This window comes from Meriones unguiculatus, chromosome 16 (assembly GCF_030254825.1).
Source record: "Meriones unguiculatus strain TT.TT164.6M chromosome 16, Bangor_MerUng_6.1, whole genome shotgun sequence".
In the NCBI taxonomy this organism is placed as follows: Eukaryota; Metazoa; Chordata; class Mammalia; order Rodentia; family Muridae; genus Meriones; species Meriones unguiculatus.
Window position 1 is genome coordinate 11,241,642 of NC_083363.1, and position 14,499 is coordinate 11,256,140.

Sequence of the window (14,499 nt, forward strand, 5' to 3'; positions counted from 1 at the left end):
AGCGTGCCTCTGCCTCCACTGAAAATATTACCTTCAGTAATGCCCTAGCCACGGGGCCACGGAATGGTGCAGGGCGCTGGGCTGGCTGGGCAGCCCCACTGTGGGAACTGCTCTGTCCAGTTCCCAAGCACTGCAAGCACCTCCGGGCGATGCTCCCGTGTAAGAAGGCTGGCCCACGGAGTAGCTACCTGGGACTGTGGCAGACCGGCTGTCAAATGTTCCGCTACTCACTAGTCACAGGACCTGACTTCAGTGACAGCCTGGTGGGAGCCGCAGCCTGGTCCTCAGCACAGCTCCATCCGGGCCCCTTCAGCCTTCACGCCCACCCCACACTCCTGGACGGTGTGCCTCCAGACTCACCGCTTTGGTGGGCTCCAGGGCTCCTGAGGCCAGAGCATCGCGGCCACCTCTGCCTTTGCTGCTGAGGTGTGGCGAGGAGGAAGGCGAATCGTCGATGTAGGGCATCCCGTCCTGGTGCCGGCGCTGTTCTTCGGCCTGGTCTGCGGCACAGCCATACCCAGGCGGTGTTCCAAACGAGGAATCTGTGGGTGCGAAGAAGCGAGCTGCGTTAGTGAGAGCCAAGAGGGCTGTTTCAGGGGGTGTTCTATGCCCCACCCGTCCAAGCAATGTCCCAAGCTGAAGTCATCTCTATCATGTACCAGCGTCTCTTGGGGACTTCAGGTACACCACCACCCCCTCAAGACCTACTACAAGCCAAAGACACTGAGGAAGAGAAGGGGTCACCTGCAGCCTGTACCCCAATAATACAAGAGTGGCCATGACTGTCCTTGGGAAAGTGGGTAACGTCTGGTCGCTATAAAACCACACACATGCACATCACACTCCTTCCTAGCACATGGCTCCTAGAATCATCAGACTCTCTAAAGCAATGACTGTACTTCTAACCGGGATAGCCCAGAACAGGGGCTGACTGCTGGGGTGAGTGGAGGGGAGGACCAACCATGTGATTAGGGAGTAGGAACTTTCAGCTATGACCCTGACCCTCTAGGAAAGAGGAAGGAGCTGCAGTCTGAGTTGGTCGTTAGAGGCCAATGACATAACCAGTCATGCCTATGGGATGGGACTTCTACAGAATCCTAAAAGGCAGTGTTGGGATAATGTCTTGGTTGCTGAACCCACAGGAAAATGATCTAGGGCACCCCACTTTATAGTTTACCCCCCCTTTTTTTTTTGCTTTTGAGTTGTGCCTTCTCCTCCTCCTCATCATCATCATTTTTCAAGCTGAAAATCTAGTGAGGAAACTATTTTCCTACTTCCAGCCACCAGCTGTGGCTGAATAAATGATAGAGTATGAAGGATGGTTTGTGAGAGATGGCTCTCCCCATTTATATGGTAAAACACAATCATGGGTCAGAGCCCGAGGCCTGAAGATGGTGGAGTGAGCACGGCTGGTCCTACGGGGCCGAGCCCTTCCTTCACCTGTGGGATCCAAAACTATCTCCAGGAAGCTGATGTCAACTGAGCTAAGAATGCAGGAGGATACCCAGATGGCATCCATGGAGAACCGAACTTTTCGTGTGGAGGAAACTCCTGCATTTGGTCACAGAAGTATTCTGCTGAGGGTGATGAGCAGATACACAGGGACTTACCATACAGGGAGGGGACCTGGGCTAGGAGAACCCCAAATGCAAGGATACCCTTGTATGTTCCCTATAAACCTACCTCTGGGGAAGTGATGGGCAAAAGGACCAGCGTCCTCTGTACTAATTGTCGGCAAACACACTAAAAGCTGCCCCACCCCTACCCTGCCCTGGACTACCGCCTGTAATAACTTCTTGTTCTTCCAGTGGGTACCCTCACACAGGCAAACATGACCTTGGCTTTGTGTCAACAACATTATGCAGACAGCCAAGATACTCGGTATGTAAGCATGACAACCAAGACAGTGCTAGATACCGGACAGCCAAGCCAGTCTTGGCCCTAGTTAGCTGCTAGTCCTCTGGGAAGCATGTGTAAGAATGAGGGTGAACAAATGTCCTTTTGTACTTGAGCATCTTTTGGATATATACCTAGGAGTGGTATACTGGATCTTGAGGAACCACTATTCCTAATTGTCTGAGAAAGCACTAGATTGATTTCCAAATTGGTTGTACAAGTTTACACTCCCACCAGCAGTAGAGGAGGGTTCCCCTTTCTCCACATCCTCTCCAGCATGTGTTGTCACTTGAGTTTTTTATCTTAGCTATTCTGATGGGTGTAAGGTGAAATCTCAGGGTTGTTTTGATTTGCATTTCCCTGATAGCTAATGAGGTTGAGCATTTCTTTAAATATTTCTCTGCCATTCGATGTTCCTCTACTGAGAATTCTCTGTTTGTAGCAGCTTTATTTGTAATAGCCAGAAGCTGGAGAACAACTCAGTTGAAACCCTCAGTTGAGGAATGGATACAGAAATTGTGGTACATCCATACAATGGAATACTCAGCAATCAAAAACAAGGAAATCATGAAAATTACAGGCAAATGGTGGGAACTAGCAGAGATCATCCTGAGTGAGGTATCCCAGAAGCAGAAAGACACACATGGTATATACTCACTTATAAGTGGATATTAAATCAACAATATAGGATAATCATACTAAAATCTATATACCTAAAGAAGCTAATCAAGGAGAAGCCTGGGTAAGATGATCAATCCTCTTTCAGAAAGGCAAACAGGATGGACATGGAAGAGGGAGAAAACAAGAAACAGGACAGGAACCTACCACAGAATGCCTCTGAAAGACTCTACCCTGCAGGGTATGAAAGCAGAGGCTGAGACTCATAGCCAAACTTTGGGCAGGGTGCATGGAATCTTATGAAAGAAGGGAGAGATAGAAAGACCTGGAAGGGACAGGAGCTCCACAAGGAAAGATAAAAAAAAAAAAAAAACAAAAACTGGGCACAGGGGTCTTTTCTGAGACTGATACTCCAACCAACGACCACTCAGAGAGATAACCTAGAACCCCTGCACAGATGTAGCCATGGCAGCTCAGTATCCAAGTGGATTTCCTAGTAATGGGAACAGGGACTGCCTCTGACATGAAACATGAACACAGTGGCCTGCTGTTTGATAACCTCCCCCTGATGGGGCAGCAGCCTTGCCAGGCCACAGGGGAAGACAATGCAGCCAGTCCTGATGAGACCTGATAAGCTAGGGTCAGAGGGAAGGGGAGGAGAACCTCCCCTATCAGTGGACTTGGAGAGGGGCAAAGGGAGAAGAGGGAGGGAGTGTGGGATTGGGAGGGGACAAGGGAGGGGGCTACAGCTGGGATACAAAGTAAATAAACTGTAATTAATAAAAAAAAATGAGGGTGTTCAGCTGGATATGGTTGTACACACCTCTAACCCCAGCACTCGGGAGGCAGAGGCAAGTGGATCTCTGTAAGTATGCAGGGGGCCAGCTTGGTCTACACAGACGTTCCAGGGCAGTCAGGGCCACAAAATGACCTTGTCACACAATTTAAGTGGGGGGCTGGGCCTGGCTGCATTTCAAAGCTCCAGAGGTAATGCTGACAAACAGTGGGGCACACCTGGGAAGAGGCAAGGATGCGGTGACATCATCCGGGGAAGCCTACAGCTTGCAACAGGTTCTAGCCTGTAAGCTAGCAGGCCAGCCCGGATACAAGAACCGGCAACCGAGAACAGTGATTACAGCAGGGCCTGTGGTCCTGACCCATGGGATCCCAGCCACAACCCAGACCCCCTTTATTCCAATCCAAGTACAGCACAAAGACAGAGGGGTCCATTCTGTAAGGCCCTGCCTACCCAGACCATAGGAACAGACTGAAAGGGCCAGGTACGCCATTTGTTGGAACACACTGGAGTCAAGAGAAAGAGCGAAGGGACATAGGGGAGAACTGAGGGTTGGGTAGCAGCCTAGCTGTGGGAGAGCGGCCTTCCACATTTACAGAAGTGAGACCAGATCGGGCATCCAGCTGTGACAGGAAGGTTTCCCCAGCTCCTCCTCTCAGCTCTTCACTCTCTCCAGGGCTGAAGGGAAACTAGAGTTGTGCGTTGCTGGTAAAATTGTGCGTTGCTGGTGATGGCTGTTTCTACAGACAGTGGCTCGTGTCCTTTGGTAGGCAGACCTCTCCAGTTCAGGCTTAGAAATCTGCTGAGGCAGAGAGGTCCCAGTTTCTCTCCCACAGCCAGAACCAGGTCTGGACCCTCTGATCCTGGGCTGCAGTCGGGAGCCTTCTCCCAGATCCCTGAGGACAAAAGGCTGACTCTAGCTTGGGGAGAGGGCTGTCGATCAGGAACGCGGGGCTGGTCATCCACAGGAGTCTTATTTTGGAGCAGCACCTTGCATGGGGGTCACCTGCGGTACTACCAGGAGCTAGTTTTCCTAACCACTGGGAGGCCTCAGCTTACATGAAGCAGGTAGTAAGATACCTACTTGCTACCCTCTGCCACGTCCTTCCCCCAGCTCTTCATGGTGCTGCAACCTTTTACACATTCTGTGAGTGTACACAGACACCTTGGTGGCCCTGAGTTCCCAGAAGGCCATTTTTTGGATAGAAAACAAAGTTTCGGAGCTTGGCTCTATTCAAGTCCGCCCGTGACTACTGTGATTCAGGATCTTTAAGATGGAGGCAGTGCCTTCGCTGGTCCTGGGGGCACACTCGGCATGGCTGAGATCCACACACAGGGATATTGGGGAGTATGTAGAGAGAGAGCAGGAAGGAGGGGAAGGACGGCAGAAGAATGCATGAGCCTAAGCCCTTACTGGCCCAGGGTGTCATCCAAACAGTTTCCTAATGGAGTTTTAATTGGCAGGCTTAAAGCAAGCAGGCACTAGCTCTGGGGCGTCACTGAGGCATATCTTCGCCATATTTGTGAGTTTAGTAGGGCAAATTTAACAGGTATTTAATAACCTTTTCCTACGACTACCCAGGGAAGCGGTCACTGGGAGGCAGCTGTGTAAGACAGACACTGAGGAACTGGAAGGAAGAAGGGTGATAAGACCTGCTTTAAATGGGAGGAAGCCCACTTATAGTAAATATGGATGCCATAGTAGCATACAATTGAAATCCATGGGCTTGGATAGAAAATCTGTCTAGTGTGTAAGGCCCTTACACACGCATGCACACCAGCAGAGCCGTTGGAATGGGCCTGTTATCCCAGCACTGGGAAGACCCAGGCAGGGTGATTATAAGCTCAAGGCATGTCTGAGCTATGAGGTGACTTCAAGACCGGTCAGGGCAACTTAGTAAGACCCTATCTCAAAATAAAAGGTGAAAAGGTGACTAGAGATAGAACTCAGCATGCCTGAGTCCCTGGTATTATCCTCTGTGGGCCTATTCTCTTGCTTTCCAAGCACATTCCAAACAGAAGACATCCCTCAAATGCTGTGCTGATAACCACATAATCCAGCAATTCTATTACCTACAAGACAAAGGAGACCAGAAATGTTTAAATGAAACCTTGTGTTTCGACAGCCACTATTCCGATAAGCTGAGGAGCTACCCGGGGGGAGGGGGGGGCGCAGTCGTAGGAAAACTTGCCTGGTATGTGCACGGCCTGGGAGAGCCCCACCACTGGCAAAAACAAAGAGCGAAGATACACAGCAGAAAGGAAAAGCAAATAAGTAAATAGCTAAGAAAGGAAAAGCAAATAAATAAATAAAACAAATAAATTTAAAAAGGAGGGTCACTCCAAATACCCATCTCTACAGTGGTCTATTAGCTTTAAAGAAAAGCTATAGGATGGCTGCAATTTGAGGATATTTTACTCAGTGATAGGAGTCAGTATCACATATCACATGATTTGATTCACACATGACTTGATTCACACATGCCCAGCAGATAAACGGAAAGTTACAGGAAGTAGGTTAGTGGCTGGTTTGCAGGTATGGAGTTTGGTATTAGGGGCAATGGAGAACGTGGAACCAAACAGGCAAAGGCTGGCGCCCTGGCTGGTTTTCTATCAACTTAACACAGGCTAGAGCTATCTGAAAGGAAGTTCACTGAGAAAATGTCTCCATGAGATCCAGCTGTAGGGCATTTCCTTAATTAGTGATTAATTCAGGAGGGCCCAGCACATGGCAGGTGGGGCCACCCCTGGGCTGGTGGTCCTGGCTTCTATGAGAAAGCAGGCTGAGCAAATCATGGGAGGCAAGCCAGTGAGCAGGACCCCTCCATGGCCTCTGATCAGCTCCTGCCTCCAGGTTCCTGCCCTGCTTGAGTTCGTTCCTGCCCTGACTTCCTTCAGTGATACACTATAAAGTGTGAGTCAAATAAACCCTTTCCTCTCCACCTTGCTTGTGGTCATGGAGTTTCATCACAGCAACAGAAATTCTGACTGCTGGTTAAAACTCAATGTGTAACACCTAACTGCTTACTTTAAAATAATTAATTCTGAGTTAGACCTGGTGGTTTAGGCCTGTAATTCCAGTATCTGGAAGGCTAAAGCAGAAGGATCACAAATTCAAGGCCAGCCATATATATATGTGTGTATGCTACACACACACACGTCACATATGTTACATATGTATAAGTATATACATATATGTATGTATATATGTCATATATGTATATATGCCATACACATAAATATATACATGGGTGACTTTCATGTTATATGAATTTTACCTCAATTGAAAATAAACTGGGTGCACAGTGCCATACTCTATAACTGTAGCTCCTCAGGGGGCTTATGACAAGGGTCTCTCAGACAGCCTGAGCTGTTGTTGAATAAAGCTATGTGAGTCACTGTCTTAAAAAAATATTAACAGCTTTCTGAAGGCCAAGAGTACTATTCCAAATAGACAACAGAAACCAGCCATCTGGTGCCATGACCCCAGGCTACCACGAGCAGCCAATGGCCACTGAGCTTTCGGAGATACGTTGCTGGTCTCGGTGGGTTCTCTGCTTTCTCTTCCTGTCAGGCTGGCAGCTGTCCCTCCCGCACTGGTAGCCAAGGAAGTCAAAACTGTTTAGAAAGGAGACATCCCTCACCCATACCATGGCAAGAGCGCTACTGTCAGAAAAAGGGGCACAGTGAGCACTCCACAACCCTAGGCCTCTTAGCCCTTGCACTGCAACCCCAAAGATGACATCACCAGGCTAGCTCCCAAGCACAGAAAGCCCCGGTGGGCTGAGCAGGGAGAGATCATGGTCATGAAACAGTGTGTGCCACACAGAAAGCCCCAAGGCTGTTTAAGCCCTGACTACCACCCAGACGGGTTACAGAATGCCAGTCAGGAGGGGCCTGAGCGGGCCCTGTTCATGGCCTGTTCCTTGGCTTTCCAGTCAGCCCTAGTTATCCTAAAAGGAGGGGCAGATATTTCGAGTGCTTTGTTTCCTCAGAGTAGTGGTTCTCAACCTTCCTAAGGCTTTAATCCTTTAAGACAGTTCCTCATGCTGTGGTGACCCCCCCCCAGCCGTAATTTCATAATTGCTATTTCATAATTGTAATTTTGCTGCTGTTAAGAACTGTAACGTAAATATTTTTGGAGCTAGAGGCTTGCCGGGGTGGGGGGGTGTCACAGACCACAGGTTGAGAACTGCTGTCTTCATGGGTACAGGTTGACCCATACAGACGATACTTCTAACACCTTCCCTATGGTGGTTTGAGTGAGGAAGGCCTTGATGGGCTCACCTGTTTGACTACTTGGTCCCTAGTTGGTATCTGGGAAGGATTAGGAGGTGTGGACTTTGAGGTTTCCAAACCCCACACCACCCCAAGTTTCTCCTGCTCCCTGCCTAAAGCTTGGATACGGAGATGTGCACTCTCAGGTACTGCTCCAGTGCCAGGCCTGCCTGGCACCACGCTCCCTCCTCTGATGATCATGATTTACCCTCTGAAACGGAGAGCTCCCAGCAAACTCCTCTAGAAGTTGCCTTGGTTACGGTATCTCCGAGGCAATAGAAAAGCAACTAAGACACCCTCCTTCCCCTCCAATACCATCGGCATCCAGAACACTGTTGAAGAATCTTCCGTTTCTGAGGACTGAGCTGGCCTGAAACTCCTAGACACTGGAGGTAGCAAAACATCATCTGATGCTGTGGGTCCCAGGCTGAAACTAGATGGTGGTCGGGCGGAACAGGAGAAGGTGGGACCCACAACTAGGAGAAGGTGGGACCCACAACTAGGAGAAGGCAGCCAGCCCCGGCCATGGCAAGAGTTATGTAATTACTGTAACTACCTTGATGTGTGTTTGTTTTCTTTTTAGGACAGTAAGATTTGGAAAAACTTTTTGGAACCTCAACTTCCGGAGCCTCAACTATTTCTCCCCAGGCAGAGAGATGAACGTGGCATCTATCTCAGCCAAGATACGTTCATTATGTAATGGTACAAGACATGGGCCCTACCACGTGGAACTATGGGATATGTATGTACATCAAGACTACCGTGTCAAGGTCGATAAAAGAGGAAGCTGAGGGAATGACTTCAAAATCTGAGGGAGGTATGGGAGAGGCAGAGAAGCTCTGTCCTGAACATAGAAGAAAACAGCAATATTTCAAATAAGAATGTTAAACCATCAATGAACCATGCTTAAGACCAAAGCACATGTGACCTTTCTTTGTTTATAACCTTATTCCTCTCCTGGCTACAAACCTGTAATTTTATAAGAACCTCATAAACAAAATTACAAACTCTGCTTACTGCTGAAACGTGTTTTAACTTCCTCGTGACCTGCATACAGTAAGGATTCCTTTGACCCTTTCGGCCTACTTCTCAAAATTATAGAAGCCCACAATCCTACCCCATGCACTTCAGAAATCATCCTATGTTTAAAAAGAAAGTGCTAGAAACCTTTTGAATAACCTAACTTTAGAAGTTTGCCCACCCCCATCATATATGACTACTTGACTACTTTTTTTTTTTTTTTTTAAGACACTCAAGGCCAAAGGAGAATTTCCTGAGGAGCCCATAGGCACACGTAGGAATGTACTACCCTTTGATGTTAAAACTTTTGTTGTTGTTTTCAGGACAGGGACTCCCTGTATAGCCCTGTCTATCCTGGACTCGCTTTGTAGGGCAGGCTGGCCTCAAACTCGCAGAGATCCGCCTGCCTCGGCCTCCTGAGCGCTGGGACTAAAGGTGTGTGCAATCACGCCCATCCCATGTTAAAACCTTTTACTGACCGACTCCAACCCTGCTTCCCATTACTTTGGCTTGAGTCCTCTTCTGCAGCGCAGTCAGGAATCCTTGGCTGCACCTCAGCATAGGTCTCTGAAGATTTCTATCAGGTGTATGATGGCAGAAGGCAAGGGCTGCATCTCTGGTCCCCGCTGCCAGACTACCATCAAGGACACAAATGACAGCGGGCAAACAGCAAGAGGTACACAGGGTACATGTATCAGGGCTGTACAGGGGCCCTTCATGTCTCTCCAAATGTTCACAGCACTCCCGTCAGCTTGGAAGCTCTCGGAACCCCAATGTTCAGTTTAGTTGTTTTGAACAGAGGAATGACCGTCTCACTCACTGACCACTGGCATCAATTCAATCTCCAGCCCCTTGCTCCTCCCCACAGGTAGGGGGTGGGGCTGAAAGTTCCACCTCTCCGATCATCGGGTTGGTTCTGCTGGCGGCCAGCCCCATCCTGAAGCTATTTAGCCTCCTCAAGTATGAGGCAAAGAACTACTTCGTTTCGTCCCACTGTTTGTAGTTTTTGTTATGTAGCACGTGGTTAGAGCGGAACTCGGACACCAGCACCAAGGAACCACTTCCTGAGCACCACCTGCTCACGGAAACAGGGCTCTAACCAGCTGGTCACGAAAGCACCATGTCGTCAGCAGTGTGGCTCAGTCTCAAAGTGGAGGCCTACGAAGGCAGGTCTTCCAGTCAATGGTTAACAGCAAACGGTTTGGCCGTACTCCGGGCCGCACCCTCAACCTCAGGCATTCTGGAGCTGAACCGGAGTGAGCGTGCTGGGACTGACGTTCTGTGCACTGCACCAGAATTTAATGGTATACGAGATGCAGGCAGATAACAAAAGCCAAGGAACAGGTCAGAGTGGATGGGTCTGCAAGCCTAGGAGCTCAGTTTTTCACTTGAGCACACATTTGCTGGGAGAAATATAGTCCTCTTTGTTCCCTGCCTCTACTGCTCAGCCTTTAGGGCCGTCTTCACCAATGTCCCTGAAAAGGAAAGACAGCAAACAAACTGGTGTTGCCAGGGAGGGGGAAGGGGCCAGTGGTTCTTTTCATCTCTCAACATTCCCATCAATGAAATGAGGATAATGACACTCTTACCCATATGCCTGGGGAGTTAACAAGTAAAACACCACTCCCCCTGGCAGAAGGAGGAAGCAGCTAGGAGCATTGCTTATAATAATTACTGCAAACTGGCTACTCCTTCTGTCCAAGGTGTGATAGCGATCACCAGAGTTGGCTCCCTTCCAGAGAAGCACATGATCTGCTTCTGCAGTCTGTGGAATTCCTTCTTCTACGGTTTTAAAGCAGCTCCAATTGCAAAATATGGCAAGGTCCACATGCTGGCTCACAGAAAGGCCCATTTTCTGTTGTGATAATGAAACACCAGCTAGTGAGTACTGTTAAGATTCCTTCGCTCAAGGTTAGCATGGTGCTGGCGTGGTGCTCCCCTAGCTGGACTGTCTCACAGTGGATGGCCTCTGTTACAGTATGCACGGGAAATGTCCCTTATAGGCCCCTGAGTGTCAAAAGCTCGGTCCCTAGCTTTTGGGAGGTGGTAGAGCCTAGACGGAGGAACAGGTCACCATTCTTGAGCTATTCATTGTCTTTCGCCCCTTCCTCTGGTCCCCATTCCCCTTCGCTTTATTGCCATAGGCAAACAGCTGTTCTCTGCCATGTCCTTGCTCTATGATGCTTCTGTCTGGACTGTCAGTGACCTAGAGGCAAAGGCAGCAGAAACCATAAGCCAAAATGAATCCTTCCTGTAGCTTGTCTTTGCTACTTTGTGGGTTCTTCTCTCCCCCACCCCAGTGCCACCCCCATTACTAGATAAGAAAGGATAGAGGAGAAGGGAGGGGGAGAGAAGAAGAAGGGAAGAGAGAGAGAGAGAGAGAGAGATCCTTGAATCTAAACTCCTTTTTCTTGTTTCTTCTTTGAGCCACAACTACTAACAAACTGTAACCAATCCTGCTGGGTGACCAACAACAGCAACCCTGCCTCTCAGGGGCCCTAGCATTTCCACACCCTCTGAAACGTTCCCAGAATCCCAAACGTCACACAATGAAAAGAAACTATCTACATCTGGCAAAACCGCACCCCTGCTAGAGCATGAGGCAAATCATAGTCAGCTGCTTCAGACAGTCTGAAGCAGCTCCATATCCCCACACCTGGGATTAAAAAGAAAACATACTCTCATATTTCTAAAAGAACCCACAATTCCAGAATTCTCCCTACACTTTCCTACCCTGCTTTCTCAAACCCTGTGTTCCAGTGATTAGGAGTCTGACTAACATAACACAGAACCACTGTGGCAACGCCAGAAACGAGAAGGGACAGGCGCCCTGTCGGAGAATAACCCATTGTTGGACCTAATGTAGGGTCCCATGAGAACTAACCCAGGGACCAGTATCTTAACTGCTTCTGGGTCTCACCTCTAAAAAGTCCCATTACTGATCAGTATTGCCACGCTAGAGGTCAAGCTTCCACTTTCGAATCTTTGGGGGATACACCAAAATCATAGCAGCACCTATCCATAGGGTCTAAGGCTTCTGTGGGCCAGAAAGCCACCCAGGTCTCAGCCTACCAAAAAAGGCCAGCAGAGACTCCAATGCTCATGTATATACGGGTTATTTATCTCAAAGGCTCTCTTTTCCATTTTCTGAGACGCCAGGTGTTTCCAGATTCCTCTTCTGAAGCAAGAGTCAGGCTGGAGCAGAACTCTGCAGGACTTCGGGCTCTGCAGGCCAAAGATCTCCATTTGTACAAACAGTCTCTGCAGATGGTTGAGAAATGAGCCAGTAAGCCGGCCGGTAGGAATTTCTCTGTCCAGATGCACGAGGAGGCTGGGAACTTGGCTCCTGACCCGAAACTCAACTGTCATGCTGGAATTACCACTCATGGTGATAATCCCAGTTGTCATCAGGGTGTGACAATCTGTTCCAAGACCCACCTGTCACTCTCCGGTCAGTCAGGCCCAGCTCCCAGCCTGCTTCCCCCAGGGAGAAGGAATTCACGGGTCTGAGCTGTCCCCCACAGGCACAGCTGCCAGACACTCACACGCCCACTCAGGGCCCAGACTCAGCCACCTGCCAGACCAGTCAGGTGAGCAGGTCCTGATGACAGCCGGGCTAAGTTCCATTCTCAAAGAGCTCTCCAGGGAGAGCTAGTCTGTGAGACTTAACGCCAAAGAGGATCGGCGGGACCACTTTGGTCTGCTGTGGAGTCCCTACACCAGCAGTTGGAATAGTATCGGGAAGAGGCCTTCTTCCGGAACGGTGGGATCCACCGGAGGGTGGAGGGGGAGCTGAGGCATCTGGAGGGGTGGCTCTGGCCTGGTGTGCCTCACAGAAAATCTCCGGGTGGCAGAGCAACCGCTTGGCTCTACTGGATCACGCTGCCCGACACTCTTGCCACCCACTAGGGCCTTGCAAGGCTGGCACTGAAGTAAAGGCACTCAGGCTTCCCAGAGCCTGGAGCTGTCTGTGCCCACGCCCACAGCTCTTGACTGGGATAAGCTGGGGTCTTCCCGTAGCTAACCCTTCACACCCCTGCTGTGCAGAAGTGCTTGCCCCTCTCACTCAATCTTACTCTGTTTGTGACGGGAACTTAGGATGTGTCAGCCAGCAGAGTGTGGGCCGTTCAGAAGGGTGGACTGATCTATCTGGACAGCTGACCGGTGGCCACCAGTTTGCACATGAGCCAGCAACACATCGGTGATGCGAGTGTCTCTTAGCTCCACTAAGAATGCACTGATCTCACAGGATGACATCACACAGCTGGGGCGGAGACCGCCACAAGATGGCCAGAGTCATATGCAGTGGAACCCCAGGGCTCCAGGACTCTTTGGGAGAAGGACCTTGTCTCCTCCGTGCAGAGTGTACCCGGGGAAGGGGGCACGGGGCTGGCGGCTGTGCTGCACGGTGGTAACTATGGACTCTCGAACTGAAGTGCCCAACCGGGCTTTTGGCCACAACGGCCGCCAGCCACGGAGGAGCCATCAGCTCTCATTGGCAAGAACTCTCTGCTTCATGGAGGAGGGACTGTGTGAGGAGTCGCCTGTTACAGGCTAAGGGATTGTGTCTTTCCGGAGTTCACATGCTGAAACTTAATTCCTAACGTTAGGAGGCCTTAGGGAAGTGAACAGAATCACTAATAGGAACGGCGCTTCCTGAGACCCCGCAGTTTCCTTTCACCCTTCCACCAGGGGAAGGCACAGTGAGTGGACTCCTGACCAGGCACTTACCTGCCACCGCCCTGACCCCAGACTGTTGTCTCCTGAACAGAGGAACGGCCGCTGGTGGTTTAGGTCACTCGGATGACAGGGCTTTGGCTAAAGCCTGAATCCACTGAGACTGAAAATCTGACGGATGCACAGATCTGTATTCTGAGCGTCTCTCAGTTGCCCCCTTGGCACCTTGTGTCTGAGAAGACACGGACTTGAACACTTCTTCCTCTAAGGGCATTGTCTTCAATGGAAGCACTTACACATGGCTTTATGCCCAGAATTCTGTCTTGATTGAGGGCCAGGCAGAAATGCTTTCAAGAAAGGCTTAGAGATGGAGATGAAACAAGAGCCTGATTTCTGCTGGTTTTTATCCTCCTCCTAGCTGAGAAATCAAGAGCATTGTAAGGACAAAGTACCACTGGATACAGATCTGGGCTGAGTTGCAGACCTTGTCCAACTGGCCTCTCAGGGCGGCAGGCAGGCCCTGTTCACATACCCTTCTCCCTGCTGTCCTCAGCCTCCAGGCTGCTTTAGGCACCAAGGCCCTCTGGCCCCTGAGCTCAGCCCTCTTTCCATTTTAGCTCACACATATGTCCCCAGTGCCTCATACTGGCTGCTACTGCTTCCCAGTGCACACTGAAGCCTGACAAGCCTGGGACTCTGGGTGCTCCACTGCGGAGCTTGGCTCACACCAACCTCATAGGATGGGTCTATGAGCCATCTTTAGAACCCACCTCTCCTTCCCCTGAAAGACTGGCTCTTGCGCCTCCAGCCTGGGCGACGGGGGACAGTCTCCAGAGTTTACAGGATCCTCCTACTCCAACACCTACATCTAGATTATGGATTTTTTTTTTCCCAATTGTTAGTATTTCCTCGAGGCAAGGGCCTATTCTGGTCCCCTGCAGGCTGATGATAATTTAAAGACCAGGAATCACTTGTAGAGTCCATTTCCAGCCCACTTACATTGTACCACTCTTTAGGTCTCCAGATCTAAACTGGTAAGCACATACCTACCTACACAGATGCAGAACCACTGAGAGGCTACCCGTGGCTTAGCCAGCAAAGACATGAGGCCGGCTCAACTCATGCAGTAGATGTGAGCCAAACCCATGAGGCCAGGGTAGAGGTAGGATGCCTGCCCATACAGGAGATTTAAAGACTTTTTGAGTTGATAAGAC

The 14,499-nt window shown here is 49.9% G+C and overlaps 1 protein-coding gene across 1 annotated transcript in view; it reads right to left on the reverse strand.

Moving 5' to 3' along the window:
- Positions 1–14,499, reverse strand: part of Bcr (BCR activator of RhoGEF and GTPase) — a 110,943-nt gene that overhangs the window by 55,074 nt on the left and 41,370 nt on the right. The window contains exon 2 of the mRNA XM_021646061.2: positions 361–542. Coding sequence (XP_021501736.1) covers positions 361–542 — 182 coding nt within the window. The remainder of the gene's footprint in view (positions 1–360; positions 543–14,499) is intronic.